Source organism: Entelurus aequoreus, linkage group LG17 (assembly GCF_033978785.1).
Source record: "Entelurus aequoreus isolate RoL-2023_Sb linkage group LG17, RoL_Eaeq_v1.1, whole genome shotgun sequence".
NCBI classification, from domain to species: domain Eukaryota; kingdom Metazoa; phylum Chordata; class Actinopteri; order Syngnathiformes; family Syngnathidae; genus Entelurus; species Entelurus aequoreus.
The window spans coordinates 27,409,381-27,426,880 of record NC_084747.1 but is presented as its reverse complement, the minus strand read 5'-3'; the positions used below and the strand labels follow the sequence as shown (position 1 = coordinate 27,426,880).

At 38.4% G+C, this 17,500-nt stretch overlaps 1 protein-coding gene and 1 long non-coding RNA gene across 4 annotated transcripts in view; both read right to left on the bottom strand.

The window, feature by feature from the left end:
• zgc:162952 (PKc_LIMK_like_unk domain-containing protein) overlaps positions 1 to 17,500 on the bottom strand; it is an 80,846-nt gene that overhangs the window by 2,024 nt on the left and 61,322 nt on the right. For 2 of the 3 annotated variants that reach the window (XM_062024189.1, XM_062024188.1), the window contains exons 4-8: positions 14,925 to 14,973; positions 14,708 to 14,857; positions 8,287 to 8,469; positions 5,007 to 5,090; positions 4,612 to 4,698 (exon numbers count right to left, since the gene is read on the bottom strand). In XM_062024189.1, the coding sequence (XP_061880173.1) occupies positions 4,612 to 4,698; positions 5,007 to 5,090; positions 8,287 to 8,469; positions 14,708 to 14,857; positions 14,925 to 14,973 (553 nt within the window). The remainder of the gene's footprint in view (positions 1 to 4,611; positions 4,699 to 5,006; positions 5,091 to 8,286; positions 8,470 to 14,707; positions 14,858 to 14,924; positions 14,974 to 17,500) is intronic. The other variant, XM_062024190.1, reaches the window with a different exon arrangement.
• The window catches only part of LOC133631971 (uncharacterized), an 811-nt gene continuing 210 nt past the window's right edge, over positions 16,900 to 17,500 (bottom strand). The window contains exons 2-3 of the long non-coding RNA XR_009821633.1: positions 17,313 to 17,432; positions 16,900 to 17,117 (exon numbers count right to left, since the gene is read on the bottom strand). This is a non-coding gene — a long non-coding RNA (uncharacterized LOC133631971). The remainder of the gene's footprint in view (positions 17,118 to 17,312; positions 17,433 to 17,500) is intronic.

The window sequence follows — 17,500 nt, the reverse complement described above, 5'->3', positions numbered from 1 at the left end:
AGACATTTTCCGTCCATCATACGCGACTATTGCCAACATGTTTTTGTTTGTCGTTTGCAAATATTGTCAACACTTTTCCCATCCATCATATACTATTAATGCTAGCATATTTTTTGTCTGTCGTACGCTAACATTGTTAACACAGTTCCCGTCCGTTGTATAATAATATTGCAAACATGTTTTCCGTCTGCCGTATGCTAAAATTATCAACACATTTTCCGTCCATCATACGCTACTATTGCCAACATGTTTTTGTCGGTCGTTTGCAAATATTGTCAACACTTTTCCCGTCCATCGTATACTAATATTGCGAACATGTTTTTCGTCCGTCGTACTCCAACATTACCAACACACTTTCCGTCCGTCATATACTTGTATTGCTAAAAAATTTTGTCTGTCGTACGCTAATTTTGTTAACACAATTCCCGTCCATCGTATGCTAATATTGCAAAGATGTTTATTGTCTGTTGTACGCTAATATTGCCAAGACATTTTCCGTCCATTGTTGACAAGCGGTAGAAAATGGATGGATGGATGTTTACTAATATTGCAAAGATGTTTATTGTCTGTCGTATGCAAATATTGCCAAGACATTTTCCGTCCGTTGTACGCTAATATTGCCAACACATTTCTCGTCCATCGTATACTAATATCGCAAACATGTTTTCCGTCTGCCGTACGCTAAAATTAGCAACACATTTTCCGTCCATCATACGCTACTATTGCCAACATGTTTTTGTCTGTCGTTTGCAAATATTGTCAACTAATTTCCCGTCCATCGTGTACTAATATTGCAAAGATGTTTATTGTCTGTTGTACGCTAATATTGCCAAGACATTTTCCGTCTGTTGTATAATAATATTGTAAACATGTTTTCCGTCTGTCATACCCGAATATTGTCAAGATATTTTCTGTCCGTTGTATACTAATATTGCCAACATAGTTCCCGTCCATCGTATACTAATATTGTGAACATGTTTTCCGTCCGTCATACACAATTATTGCTAACATATTTTTTGTCTGTCGTATGCTAATATTGTTAACACATTTGCAAACATGTTTTTGTCTGTCGTAAACGCTAAAATTACCAACACATTTTCCATCCATCATACGCTACTATTGCCAACATGTTTTTGTCTGTCGTAAACGCTAAAATTACCAACACATTTTCCGTCCATCATACGCTACTATTGCCAACATGTTTTTGTCTGTCGTATGCTAAAATTACCAACAAATTTTCCGTCCATCATACGCTACTATTGCAAACATGTTTTTGTCTGTCGTACGCTAAAATTACCAACGCATTTTCCGTCCATCATACGCTACTATTGCCAACATGTTTTTGTCCGTTGTTTGCGAATATTGTCAACACTTTTCCCGTCCATCGTATACTAATATTGTGAACATGTTTTCTGTCCGTTGTACGCTATTATTGCTAACATGTTTTCCGTCTGTCGTACGCCAAAATTACCAACACATTTTCCGTCCATCATACGCTACTATTGCCAACATGTTTTTGTCCGTCGTTTGCAAATATTGTCAACACTTTTCCCGTCCATCGTATACTAATATTGTGAACACTTTTCCAGTCCATCGCATACTAATATTGTGAACATGTTTTCCGTCCGTCGTACACTATTATTGCTAACATATTTTTTGTCTGTTGTACACTAATATTGTTAACACATTTCCCGTCCATCGTATACTAATATTGCAAACATGTTTTGTCTGTCGTACGCTAAAATTACCAAAACATTTTCCGTTCATCGTACGCTACTATTGCCAATGTGTTTTTGTCCATCGTTTGCAAATATTGTCAACACTTTTCCCGTCCATCGTATAATATTAATGCTAACATATTTTTTGTCTGTCGTACGCTAATAATGTTAACACAATTCCCGTCCGTTGTATACTAATATCGCAAACATGTTTTCCGTGTGTCGTACGCTAAAATTACCAACACATTTTCCGTCCATCATACGTTACCATTGCCAACATGTTTTTGTCAGTCGTTTGCGAATATTGTCAACACTTTTCCTGTCCATCGTATACTAATATTGTGAACATGGTTTTCGTCCGTCACACTTCATTATCGCTAACATTTTTTGTCTGTTGTACACTAATATTGTTAACACATTTTCCGTCCATCGTATGCTAATATTGCAAACATGTTTTTGTCTGTCGTACGCTAAAATTACTAACACATTTTCCGTCCATCGTACGCTACTGTTGCCAACGTGTTTCTGTCCGTCGTTTGCAAATATTGTCAACACTTTTCCCATCCATCGTATAATATTAATGTTAACATACTTTTTGTCTGTTGTACGCTAATATTCCCAAGACATTTCCCGTCCATCGTATGCTAATATTGCAAACATGTTTATTGTCTATCGTACGCGAATATTGCCAAGACATTTTCCGTCCGTTGTACGCTAAAATTACCAACACATTTTCCGTCCATCATACGCTACTATTGCCAACATGTTTTTGTTTGTCGTTTGCAAATATTGTCAACACTTTTCCCATCCATCATATACTATTAATGCTAGCATATTTTTTGTCTGTCGTACGCTAATATTGTTAACACAGTTCCCGTCCGTTGTATAATAATATTGCAAACATGTTTTCCGTCTGCCGTATGCTAAAATTATCAACACATTTTCCGTCCATCATACGCTACTATTGCCAACATGTTTTTGTCCGTCGTTTGCAAATATTGTCAACACTTTTCCCGTCCATCGCATACTAATATTGTGAACATGTTTTCCGTCCGTCGTACACTATTATTGCTAACATATTTTTTGTCTGTTGTACACTAATATTGTTAACACATTTCCCGTCCATCGTATACTAATATTGCAAACATGTTTTGTCTGTCGTACGCTAAAATTACCAAAACATTTTCCGTCCATCGTACGCTGCTATTGCCAATGTGTTTTTGTCCATCGTTTGAAAATATTGTCAACACTTTTCCCGTCCATCGTATAATATTAATGCTAACATATTTTTTGTCTGTCGTACGCTAATATTGTTAACACATTTCCCGTCCGTTGTATATTAATGTTGCAAGCATGTTTTTGTCTGTCGTACACTAATATTCTTAACACATTTCTCGTCCATCGTATGCTAATATTGCAAAGATGTTTATTGACTGTTGTACGCTAATATTGTCAAGACATTTTCCGTCCATTGTATACTAATATTGTATACATATTTATTGTCTGTAGTACGCGAATATTGCCAAGACATTTTCCGTCCATCGTATACTAATATTGTGAACATGTTTTTAGTCCGTCGTACACCAACATTACCAACACGTTTTCCGTCCGTCATACACTATTATTGCTAACATAGTTTTTGTCTGTCGTACGCTAATATTCTTAACACATTTCCCGTCCAATGTATGCTAATATTGCCAACACATTTCCTGTCCATTGTTTACTAATATCGCAAACATGTTTTGTCTGTCGTACGCTAATATTGTTAACACATTTCCCGTCCGTTGTATATTAATGTTGCAAGCATGTTTTTGTCTGTCGTACACTAATATTCTTAACACATTTCTCGTCCATCGTATGCTAATATTGCAAAGATGTTTATTGACTGTTGTACGCTAATATTGTCAAGACATTTTCCGTCCATTGTATACTAATATTGTATACATATTTATTGTCTGTCGTACGCGAATATTGCCAAGACATTTTCCGTCCATCATACGCTACTATTACCAACATGTTTTTGTCCGTCGTTTGCGAATATTGTCAACACTTTTCCCGTCCATCGTATACTAATATTGTGAACATGTTTTTAGTCCGTCGTACACCAACATTACCAACACGTTTTCCGTCCGTCATACACTATTATTGCTAACATAGTTTTTATCTGTCGTACGCTAATATTCTTAACACATTTCCCGTCCAATGTATGCTAATATTGCCAACACATTTCCTGTCCATTGTTTATATCGCAAACATGTTTTCCGTGTGTCGTACGCTAAAATTACCAACACATTTTCCGATCATCATACGCTACTATTGCAAACATGTTTTTGTCCGCCGTTTGCAAATATTGTAAACACTTTTCCCGTCCATCGTATAATATTAATGTTAACATATTTTTTGTCTGTCGTACGCTAATATTGTTAACACATTTCCGTACGTTGTATGTTAATATTGCAAAGATGTTAATTGTCTGTTGTACGCTAAAATTGCCAAGACATTTTCTGTCCAATTTACGCTAATATTCTTAACACATTTCCCGTCCATCCTTTACTAATATCGCAAACATGTTTTCTGTCTGCCGTATGCTAAAATTACCAACACATTTTCCTTCCATCATACGCTACTATTGCCAACATGTTTTTGTCCGTCGTTTCCGAATATTGTCAACACATTTCCCGTCCATCATGTACTAATATTGTGAACATGTTTTTCATCCGTCGTACACCAACATTACCAACACGTTTTCCGTCCGTCATACACTATGATTGCTAACATATTTTTTGTCTGTCGTATGCTAATATTCTGAACACATTTCCCGTCCGTTGTATGCTAATATTGCCAACACATTTCCCGTCCATCGTGAATGCATTATAAAAAAAGTATGCATTACCATACAGCAGCTGGCTGCCAGTTGTAAAAGACGCTGAGGACAGTCGCTCACCATCTCCTTGAATGCATCCTCGTCCAGCCCATAATCCTGAAATATTGATAACATCAGTTATCGACTACATCCACCTCTTGAAGGACATCTTTTCCAACCAGATCAAATACAAAACAATTGTGCTGTTCCAAAATAATAATCAAAGTGTTGTTGCAGACCAGATTTGCCTATTTGTGCAGATTATTTGTACTATTAGCTGTGCTCTTGCTAGCATACAAAGTACTGTAGATTGACAATATATTCAGTAGTATCGTGTTTGTGTACCATTACTGTACTATGTTATACATGACAGCTGTTTATAATCAACAGTATTATTATAAATACTGCAGTAATAATAATTGTACCTTAGTTCTGGGGAGTATCTCTGGATCAGCAGGAATTCTGGCCAGAATTTCACACAACACAATTCCAAAAGAGAAAACATCCACCTGACACACAAACAAATAAAACACATGTTAGAAGTAGTAACAATTGTAGCATATGACGGACATAAAATGTGTTGGTCATAGTAGCGTACAACAGACAATAAAAATGTTAGCAATAATAGCGTGCGACAGACAGAAAACATGTTTGCGATATTAATATACGATGGACAGGAGATGTGTTGGCAATATTAGCATACAACGGACGGGAAATGTTTCAGCAATATTAGCGTACGACAGACAAAAATATGTTTGTGATATTTGTATTCAATGAACAGGAAATGTGTTGGCAATATTAGCATACAGTGTTAACAATATTATAGTACGACAGACAACAAAAATGTTAGCAATAATAGTGTATGACGAACGAAAAATGTGTTGGTAATGTCGGCGAACGACGGACGAGAAATGTGTTGACAGTAGTAGCGTACGATGGCCTGAAAATGTGTTGCTAATTTTAGCGTACGACAGACAGATTGCAGACAGGAAACATGTTAGCAATATTAGTATACGATGGACGGGAAAAGTTATTCGCAAATGACGGACAAAAACATGTTGGCATAGTAGCGACTGATGGACGGAAAATGTGTTGGTAATTTTAGCGTACGACAGACGGAAAAAATGTTTGCGATATTAGTATACGATAGACGAGAAATGTGTTAATACAACAGACGGAAAATGTCTTGGCTATATTAGCATACAACGGACGGAAAATGTCTTGGCAATATTCGCGTACGACAGACAATAAACATGTTTGCAATACTAGTATACGATAGACGCGAAATGTGTTAATACAACAGACGGAAAATGTATTGGTTATATTAGCGTACAACTGACAGAAAATATGTTAACAATACAATGTATGACGCACGGAAAACGTGTTGGTAATGTTGGTGTACGATGGACGAAAAACATGTTTGCGATATTAGTAAACAATGGACAGGAAATGTGTTGGCAATATTAGCATACAACGGACGGGAAATGTGTTAACAATATTAGCGTACGACAGACAAAAAATATGTTAGCAATAATAGTGTATGACGGACGGAAAACGTGTTGGTAATGTTGGTGTACGACGGACGAAAAACATGTTCACAATATTAGTATGCGATGGACGGGAAACGTGTTGACAATATTCGCAAACGACGGACAAAAAAATGTTGACAATAGTAGCGTATGACGACCGGAAAATGTGTTGCTAATTTTAGCGTACGATGGACAGAAAACGTGTTCGCAATATTAGCATACGATGGAGGGGAAATGTGTTGCTAATTTTAGTGTACAATGGACGGAAAATGTCTTGGCAATATTCGCTTACGACAGACAATAAACATGTTTGTAATATTAGCATACAATGGATGGGAAATGTGTAAACAATATTAGCGTACGACAGACAAAAAATATGTTAGCAATAATAGTGTATGACGGATGGAAAACGTGTTGGTAATGTTGGTGTACGACGGACAAAAAAGTGTTAGCAATATTAGTATATGATGGACGGAGAATGTATTGGTAATTTTAGCGTACGATGGACGGAAAATGTTTTGGCAATATTAGCATATTGCAGACAGAAAACATGTTAGCAATATTAGCATACGATGGAGGGGAAATGTGTTGGCAATAGTAGTGTATGATGGCCGGAAAATGTGTTGCTAATTTTAGCGTACGATGGATGGAAAACGTGTTGGCAATAGTAGCGCACTGCAGACGGAAAACATGTTCGCAATATTTGCGTATGACAGACAGAAAACATGTTAGCAATACGAGTATACGATGGACGGGAAATGTGTTGGCAAGATTAGCATACAACGGACGGAAAATGTCTTGGAAATATTTGCGTACGACAGACAAACATGTTTGCAATATTAGTATACGCTGGATGGAAAATGTCTTGGCAATATTAGCGTACAGCAGACAAAAAACCTGTTTGCGATATTAGTATACGATGGACGGGAAATGTGTTAGCAATATTAGCATACAACGGACGTGAAATGTGTTAAGAATATTAGCGTACGACAGACAAAAACATCTTTGCAATATTAGTATACAATGGACGGGAAATGTGTTAACAATATTAGCGTACGACAGACAAAAAATATGTTAGCAATAATAGTGTATGACGGACAGAAAACGTGTTGGTAATGTTGGTGTACGACGGACGAAAAACATGTTCACAATATTAGTATACGATGGACGGGAAAAGTGTTGACAATATTCGCAAACGACGGACAAAAACATGTTGGCAATAGTAGCGTATGATGGACGGAAAATGTGTTGGTAATTTTAGCATACGATGGATGGAAAAGGGGTTGGCAATGGGAGCGTACTGCAGACGGAAAACATGTTAGCAATATGACTATACGATGTACGGGAAATGTGTTGGCAATATTAGCATACAACGGACGAAAAATGTATTGGCAATATTAGCGTACGACAGGCGAAAAACATGTTTGCAATTTTAGTATACGATGGGCGAGAAAAGTGTTGGCAATATTAGCATACAGTGGACGGAAAATGTATTGGTAATATTAGCGTACGACAGACGAAAAACATGTTTGCAATTTTAGTCTACGATGGGCGAGAAAAGTGTTGGCAATATTAGCAAACAGTGGACGGAAAATGTCTTGGCAATATTAGTGTACCACAGACAAAAAACCTGTTAACAATAATAGCGTACGACATGCAGTAAATATATTAGCAATATTAGTATACGACGGATTGGAAATGTGTTGACAATATAAGCGTACAACGGACAAAAAACGTGTAGGCAACAGTAGCGTACAGCAGACGGAAAAACACGTTAGCAATAGTAGCGTATGACGGACGGATAATGTGTTGGTAATTTTTAGCGTACGACGGACGGAAAACATGTTAGCAACACTAGCGTACCACTGACAGAAAACTAATATTAGCGTACAATAGACAGAAAACATGTTAGCAATATTAGTATATGGTGGACGGCAAATGTGTTGGCAATATTAGCGTACAACAGACAGAAAACGTGTTAGCAGTATTAGCGGATGGAGTATAAAGCCTGGACATGTAACATTAGAGGTGCTGGGAAAAAAATTCTGAAATCGCTTAAAATGTTTCAAGTACCTATTTTTTTAAAATGTTTTTTAGGCCATCACCGCGCTTGCGCTCTGTGTGTTGAAAACTAAATGGGATTCATGTAACGTAAGTGGGGTCCCGACTGAGTTACCTTGCGGTCGTACGGCTCCCCTCGGAGCATCTCGGGCGCCATCCAAAAAGCAGATCCCACCAATGACAGCTTCCTGCCGGCAGCGGCGGCGTCTTTAACTGGCAGCTCCACCACCTCTCTGGCCAGACCGAAGTCTGTCACCAAGGCCTCGCGGCCGCGACACGTCACACGGATCAGACAATTCTGCAGCGCAACCAAACACACAGACCGACACCTGTCAAAGTGTGATGATCATGTCCACCAGCAGAGGGCAGTGTTAGACACTGTAAACACTACTTTTATATGCAACGTGTGATGATCATGTCCACCAGCAGAGGGCAGTGTTAGACACTGTAAACACTACTTCTATCCATCCATCCATTTGCCTACATTTAACCAACCATGGAAGACACCACGCAATTTAAAGCAGTCAGAAACAACACATGGTTTTTGGTTTCAAATGCGCGGTGTTGCCCATGGTTGGTTGAATGTAGGCACACTTCAGACACGCACACGCAGGTTGTATGACACGCTCACAAAGGTGGATGCGCTCGCTCAAGTCCTACACGGCAGAAATGTTGCAAAAGGGACGTGTAATTTAGCCAATTGAGGGTTGTTTTAGATTAATGACAGACGGACCACTTAATACAGACAGACAGACCCGCGTATGTGTGTTTTCGATCCGCGTACATGTGTTTAAGATCTGCGTACATGTGTTTTACGATCCACGTACATGTGTTTAAGAAATGCGTACGTGTGTTTTAGATCCGCGTACGTGGTCTGTCTGTATTAAGTGGTCCGTCTGTCGTTAATCTAAAACAACCCTCATTTGGCTGTCTACTTACACGTGACTTTTGCAACATTTCTGCCGTGTAGGACTTGAGTGAAAACACACGAACGTGGATCGAAAACACACGTACGCGGATCTTAAACACACGAACACGGATCTTAAACGCACGAACGCGGATCTAAAACGCACGAACGCGGATCTAAAACGCACGAACGCGGATCTTAAACGAACGAACGCGGATCTAAAACGCACGAACGCGGATGGTAAAACACACATACGCGGATGGTAAAACACGCGTACGCGGATGGTAAAACACGCGTACGCGGATGGTAAAACACGCGTACGCGGATGGTAAAACACGTCTACGCGGATCGTAAAACACACGTACGCACATTGTAAAACACGTACGCGGATCGTCAAACACAAGTACGCGGATCGTAAAACACACGTACGCGGATCAAAAACACGTATGCATATCTAAAACACACGAACGCAGATCTTAAACACACGTACGCAGATCTTAAACACACGTACGCGGATCTTAAACACACGTACGCGGATATAAAACACACGTACGCGGATCTAAAACGCACGTACGCGGATCGTAAAATACGCGTACGCGGATGGTAAAACACGCGTACGCGGATGGTAAAACACGTGTGCGCGGATCGTAAAACACGTGTACGCACATTGTAAAACACGTACGCGGATCGTTAAACACAAGTACGTGGATCGTAAAACACACGTACGCGGATCTTAAAACACACATACGCGGATCGTAAAACACGCGTACGCGGATGGTAAAACACGCGTACGCGGATGGTAAAACACGCGTACGCGGATGGTAAAACACGTCTACGCGGATCGTAAAACACACGTACGCACATTGTAAAACACGTACGCGGATCGTCAAACACAAGTACGCGGATCGTAAAACACACGTACGCGGATCAAAAACACGTATGCATATCTAAAACACACGTACGCAGATCTTAAACACACGTACCTAAAACACACGTACGCGGATCAAAAACACGTATGCATATCTAAAACACACGAACGCAGATCTTAAACACACGTACGCAGATCTTAAACACACGTACGCGGATATAAAACACACGTACGCGGATCTAAAACGCACGTACGCGGATCGTAAAATACGCGTACGCGGATGGTAAAACACGCGTACGCGGATGGTAAAACACGTGTGCGCGGATCGTAAAACACGTGTACGCACATTGTAAAACACGTACGCGGATCGTCAAACACACGTACGCGGATCTTAAAACACACGTACGCGGATCAAAAACACGTATGCATATCTAAAACACACGTACGCAGATCTTAAACACACGTACGCGGATCTTAAAACACACGTACGCGGATCAAAAACACGTATGCATATCTAAAACACACGTACGCAGATCTTAAACACACGTACGCGGATCTTAAAACACACGTACGCGGATCAAAAACACGTATGCATATCTAAAACACACGTACGCAGATCTTAAACACACATACGCAGATCAAAAACACATGTACGCGGATCTTAAACACACGTACGCAAATTTAAAACACACGTACGTATTTTACAATCCGCGTACGTGTTTTACGATCTGCGTACGTGTTTTAGATCCGCGTACGTGGTCTGTCTGTCTGTATTAAGTGGTCCGTCTGTCGTTAATCTACAACAACCCTCAATTGGCTGTCTGATTACACGTGACTTTTGCAACATTTCTGCCGTGTAGGACTTGAGTGAAAACATACGAACGTGAATCGAAAACACACGAACGCGGATCTTAAACACACGTACGCGGATCTTAAACACACGTACACGGATCTTAAACGCACGAACGCGGATCTAAAACGCACGTACGCGGATCGTAAAACACACATACGCAGATCGTAAAACACGCGTACGCGGATAGTAAAACACGTGTACGCGGATCGTAAAACACACGTACGCACATTGTAAAACACGTACGCGGATCGTCAAACACAAGTACGTGGATCGTAAAACACACGTACGCGGATCTTAAAACACACGTACGCGGATCAAAAACACGTATGCATATCTAAAACACACGTACGCAGATCTTAAACACACGTACGCGGATCTAAAACACAAGTACGCGGATCTAAAACACACGTACGCGGATCTAAAACACACGTACGCGGATCAAAAACACGTATGCATATCTAAAACACACGAACGCAGATCTTAAACACACGTACGCAGATCTTAAACACACGTACGCAGATCTTAAACACACGTACGCGGATATAAAACACACATACGCACATTGTAAAACACGTACGCGGATCGTCAAACACAAGTACGTGGATCGTAAAACACACGTACGCGGATCTTAAAACACACGTACGCGGATCAAAAACACGTATGCATATCTAAAACACACGTACGCAGATCTTAAACACACGTACGCGGATCTAAAACACACGTACGCGGATCTAAAACACACGTACGCGGATCTAAAACACACGTACGCGGATCTAAAACACACGTACGCGGATATAAAACACACGTACGCGGATCAAAAACACGTATGCATATCTAAAACACACGAACGCAGATCTTAAACACACGTACGCAGATCTTAAACACACGTACACGGATATAAAACACACATACGCGGATCTAAAACGCACGTACGCGGATCGTAAAACACACGTACGCAGATCGTAAAACACGCATACGCGGATGGTAAAACACGTGTACGCGGATTGTAAAACACACGTACGCACATTGTAAAACATGTACGCGGATCGTCAAACACAAGTACGTGGATCGTAAAACACACGTACGCGGATCTTAAAACACACGTACGCGGATCAAAAACATGTATGCATATCTAAAACACACGTACGCAGATCTTAAACACACGTACGCGGATATAAAACACACGTACGCGGATCGAAAACACATGTACGCGGATCAAAAACACATGTACGCGGATCTTAAACACACGTACGCAAATTTAAAACACACGTACATATTTTACAATCCGCGTACGTGTGTTTTACGATCTGCGTACGTGTTTTAGATCCGCGTACGTGGTCTGTCTGTCTGTATTAAGTGGTCCGTCAGTCGTTAATCTACAACAACCCTCAATTGGCTGTCTGATTACACGTGACTTTTGCAACATTTCTGCCGTGTAGGACTTGAGCAAAAACACACGTACGCAGATCGAAAACACGTACGCGGATCGAAAAAAGATAATAAATTCATAAAAGAACCAAACTTCATGAATGTTTTTGTGACCAACAAGTACGTGCTCCAATCACTCTACCACAAAAAAATGAGTTGTAGAAATTATTGGAAACTCAAAACAGCCATGACATTATGTTCTTTACAAGTGTATGTAAACTTTTGACCGTGCGCATCTAAAACACACGTAGGCGGACCTTAAAACTAAAACGCATGCACACAGATTTAAACCACACGCATGCGGATCTGAATACACACTCGGACTGACATACAGACACACAAATTAGTATACGTAAATTGGATTATACACGCACGGACTGAGGTAGACGTTTGCCAATCATTTTGCGACAATAATACTTCCATACTTGAGTAACTTAACAAATGTTTGCAGGATCAATGAATGAGGACAATTCACGTTGAAGCAGGAACACAAATGATCCGTGCTTCATTGACGCTGCAGTCATGTTGATCTCATCAAATGAGCGCATATTCAAAACTGTTATGGCACAACATGACTCAAAGTTGTTGCTGTCATTTAGTCAGAACTCATGAATGCATCTGAAGAACTAGATGAGGCAATTCCTGAAGGAATTGCGTGTGAATGTTCCGATGCTGAAATGCTGACAGAATGTAGTATGAATGAAAGAATAGTATGAATGTTGGAATGGTTTGAATGTTGAAAAGCTGACGCTGAACTGAAATGCTAATGGATTTGTAGGATGAATGTAAAAATGGTTTAAATGTTGACATTGTTTAAACGCTGAAATGGTTTGAAAGTTGGAATGGTTTGAATGTTGAAGAGTTTGAATTTCTAAGAAAACCGGAATTTGGTTTGGAACTTGGGAAAGTGTTAGTTTGAATGTCCAGGATGAGTGGAATGTGTTGATGTTGGAATGCTTTGAATAGGTTGAAAAATGTGAGAATTGTGCAACTTGGAAAAATGTCCCATTCATTTAAATGGGAACTTTCTGGAAATTAGGGAATTTGGGGAAAAGTGGGATTTTTAAAAAAAAGATTAGGAGCATGAATGTCCGAAATAAGCTGAATTGGTTGGTGTTGGAATTGTTTAAATCGGCAAGGAATGTTGAAGTAGTAAATGGTATTAGGGAATTTCGGAAAAATCTGGAATTTTTTTTTAACTTGGAAAAATGGTAGTTTGAATGTCCAGAAGGGTGGAATGTGTTAAAGGTGGAATGGTTTGAAGAATGTGGGAATTGTGGAAGTTTGAAAAATGGCCAATTCATTTTGAATGGGGGAAATGCAAAAAAAAAAAAAAAGGAATTATGGGAAATCTGGGAATTTTTTTTAGAATTGTTGAAGTAGAGCACACAATTCCCAAGCAAGCTGAATATTTTGACGTTGGAACAGTTTGAATCAGATGAAAAATTTGGAAGTTTTGTAACTTTGAAGAACGTCCCATTGACTTCAATGGGAATTTCAGAAAAAATTGGGGATTTCGGGAAAAGCGGGAACTTTTTTGAAAATGGTAAAAAACTTGAATTGTCAGAATGAGTTGAAAAGGTTGGTGTTAGAATTTTTCTAATCGGTCGAGAAATGTTGAAGTAGTGACATGTTGAATTGAGAAATGGTATGATGGTATTCCTGGAATTTTGGGAAAACCGGGAATTTTTCCAGTTCAAAGTTTGTCCTAATTAAGAGGAATGGTTTGACGGTAGAACGGTTGAAATGCGTTGAAAAATGTGGAAGGAGTAGTCGCCATAAAAAAGGGTGGAAATAGAGCATTGGAAAACAAGGAATCATGGAAAATCCTGGAATTTTTTTTAACTTGGAAAAAACGTAGTTTGAATTTCCAGAATGGTGGAATGTGTTGAAGGTGGAATGGTTTGAGTAGGTTGAAAAATGTGGAAATGGTGAAAGTTTGAAAAATGGCCAATTCATTTTGAATGGGGAAAAAATCCCGGAAAACCTGAAATTCTGGGAAATTTGGGAATTTTTGGAATTTGTCAAGGGAAAGCCTGCGATTACTAAATAGGCTGAACAGTTTGAAGTAGGCACGGTTTGAATCGGGTGAAAAATGTGGAAGGTAGAGCGCGCCAAAATCTGGAGAAGAAGAATAATAATAAGTTGAAAAATAATAAATAGATGAATTTTGGTGTAAAAAACCATGTGTGTGAATGCTATGGAGCATTCACGCTATTATACAAAAATAGCATTTAAGAGAACAGATGTATGAATAAATAATACAAATATTTTCTTGTTTGGTGCCTCCAGGAATTTGGCAAATTCAACCGATCTCCATAGATGACCAATGTCCAATGACCACAACTTCCTTGCACATTTCAGCCAATCAAAACGGTCTCAAACGCGCTAATCAAAAATATTAGAAATAAATATAAAATATGGGAGGGAGAGATTCCCACCCGGAGTATTCTCTATGATAGAAGGATTGGAGAAAGTACTTTGGAGTTGAGGTCTCGGTGGTAAATATTCTTGTAGTGCAGGTAGATCATTCCTCTGCTGACGTCGCAGGCCAGGTCCACCTTGTCCTTCCAGCCCAGGAGAACTTCCTTGCTGGCCAGCAGCTCCTCCAAGCAGCCCCCGTTCACGTACTGACAACACGTGGCAACATGTGACAAAACCCCAACAAACATTTTTTCATAATCGACATCCACTCACCTCCAATATTGGATAGAGTTTGTCCTCTTTCACGCATATTCCCAAATATCTGGAACGAGACATGGGAGTTATTGATCCATGTACTGCTGCAGTTTACATGTGGGCCACGGTCTACTGTGGCCATCACTGCGATAGGAAGTTTTATGACTCTTTGCTTTAAAAAGGTCCAATGCTAACGTTAGCATGTGTCACATACCAACTTACAGTATATGACTCTTTAGTGTATGGCTGCGGAATTGGCAAAAAAAAAAAAAAAAAGTTAAAATTAGCGGGAAAAGTTAGGGGTGGTATCTGTGTCATCCTCAAGCTCGGGTCCTCTACCAGAGGCCTGGGAGTTTGAGGGTTCTGCACAGTATCTTGGCTGTTCTGGACTGAGGCTTCAGATGTTGTTCCTGGGATCTGTTGGAGCCACTTTCCCAGTTTGGGGGGTTACTGCCCCAAACACCCCCACTAATAGAAGCCTTGACCTTCCACGACCATTCCAGCTGCTCTTTCAACCCTTGGTACTTCTCAAGTTTATCATGTTTCTTCTTCCTGATGTTGGCTATATATACACTACCGTTCAAAAGTTTGGGGTCACATTGAAATGTCCTTATTTTTGAAGTACTTTTCAATAAAGATAACTTTAAACTAGTCTTAACTTTAAAGAAATACACTCTATAAATTGCTAATGTGGTAAATGACTATTCTAGCTGCAAATGTCTGGTTTTTGGTGCAATATCTACATAGGTGTATAGAGGCCCATTTCCAGCAACTATCACTCCAGTGTTCTAATGGTACAATGTGTTTGCTCATTGGCTCAGAAGGCTAATTGATGATTAGAAAACCCTTGTGCAATCATGTTCACACATCTGAAAAACAGTTTAGCTCGTTACAGAAGCTACAAAACTGACCTTCCTTTGAGCAGATTGAGTTTCTGGAGCATCGCATTTGTGGGGTCAATTAAACGCTCAAAATGGCCAGAAAAAGAGAACTTTCATCTGAAACTCGACAGTCTATTCTTGTTCTTAGAAATGAAGGCTATTCCACAAAATTGTTTGTGTGACCCCAAACTTTTGAACGGTAGTGTATATATATATATACATAAAAAAAAAACTGATATACAGTATATATATATATGTATATATATGTGTATATATATGTATATATATATATATATATATATATATATATATATATATATATATATATATATATATATGTATGTATGTATGTATGTATGTATATATATATATATATATATACATATATATATACATACATATATATATACATATATATATATATATATATATATACATACATACATACATACATACATACATGTATGTATGTATGTATATATATACATACATATATATTTATATATATATATATATACGTATATATATATATGTGTATATATACATACATGTATATATGTATATATATATGTATATATGTATGTGTGTATATATATATGTATATATATATGTATATATGTATGTGTGTATATATATATATATATATATATATATATGTATGTGTGTATATATATATATGTATGTATATATGTATGTGTGTATATATATATATATATATATATATATATACTGTATATATATATACACACATACTGGTTATCATTTGGAATGGGGACCAAGTTTTTGATCAAGGGAAAAAATATATTAGTTTTAACTAAGGATGGATACCATACAGAATTACAGTACTATTAATGCCAGGATAACATGTTTCACTTTTCAAGAAAATTCATTTTCTCTTTTACAAGTATTTGAAACACATAAACAAAGTAACCCAAATTTCCCTGTTGTGGGATCAATAAATGATCTTATTTTACCTTAAACCACAGAAAAAAAATACAAACTCATTTAAACTTTCATTTTTACTTTTTATTTGAACAACATTAAACATAAAGAACATAAAAAAAACTGTTCTACTTAACCAGTCTTGCTGATTATTTGTTAATCTACTATTTTAGCTGCAATCTCCTTTTGTAGGCCGTAATGCGGTTGTACACATAGAACTTCAACGCTTGCCATTCCCGGTTTTGGAGAGCTTCCGGTTCGGCCCTCAAACATTTTAAACAGTCACTCTTTCTTGGTACAATACCAGAAGGGATGAATTGCTTCATGTGCTTCTCGACAGCCTTCACCTCTTTCTGTGTCCAGGGTCGCCTTTTCTGGGCAGCTTTACCTGCAAGTGACCGTACAAAATATGTGTATGAAAATAAAATAAATAAAAGAAGATTAAGAAATTAAGTTATACATTTGTTTGCTATAATATATTTAACCCACAGACAACAACGCATACATATGCACTTGCATTATTTGTGAGAAAACAAAGACTGATAAAACTTGACTAAAAAAACAGTTTATGTATATAGTTTACCTTTGGAAGAATGTCTCACTGCACGATCTCCTGATGATCCATCCTTTTTTTTTTAAAGTTGTGTCCGTCTGTTGGAGGGTGGGATTGCTTCCTCCTCAGTGGTTGGAAAGGCCACCTCTTCTGTGGGTTCAATGTTATAAACATTCAGTGTCATGCTTACCATAGGCCACATTTAACAAACCACAAAA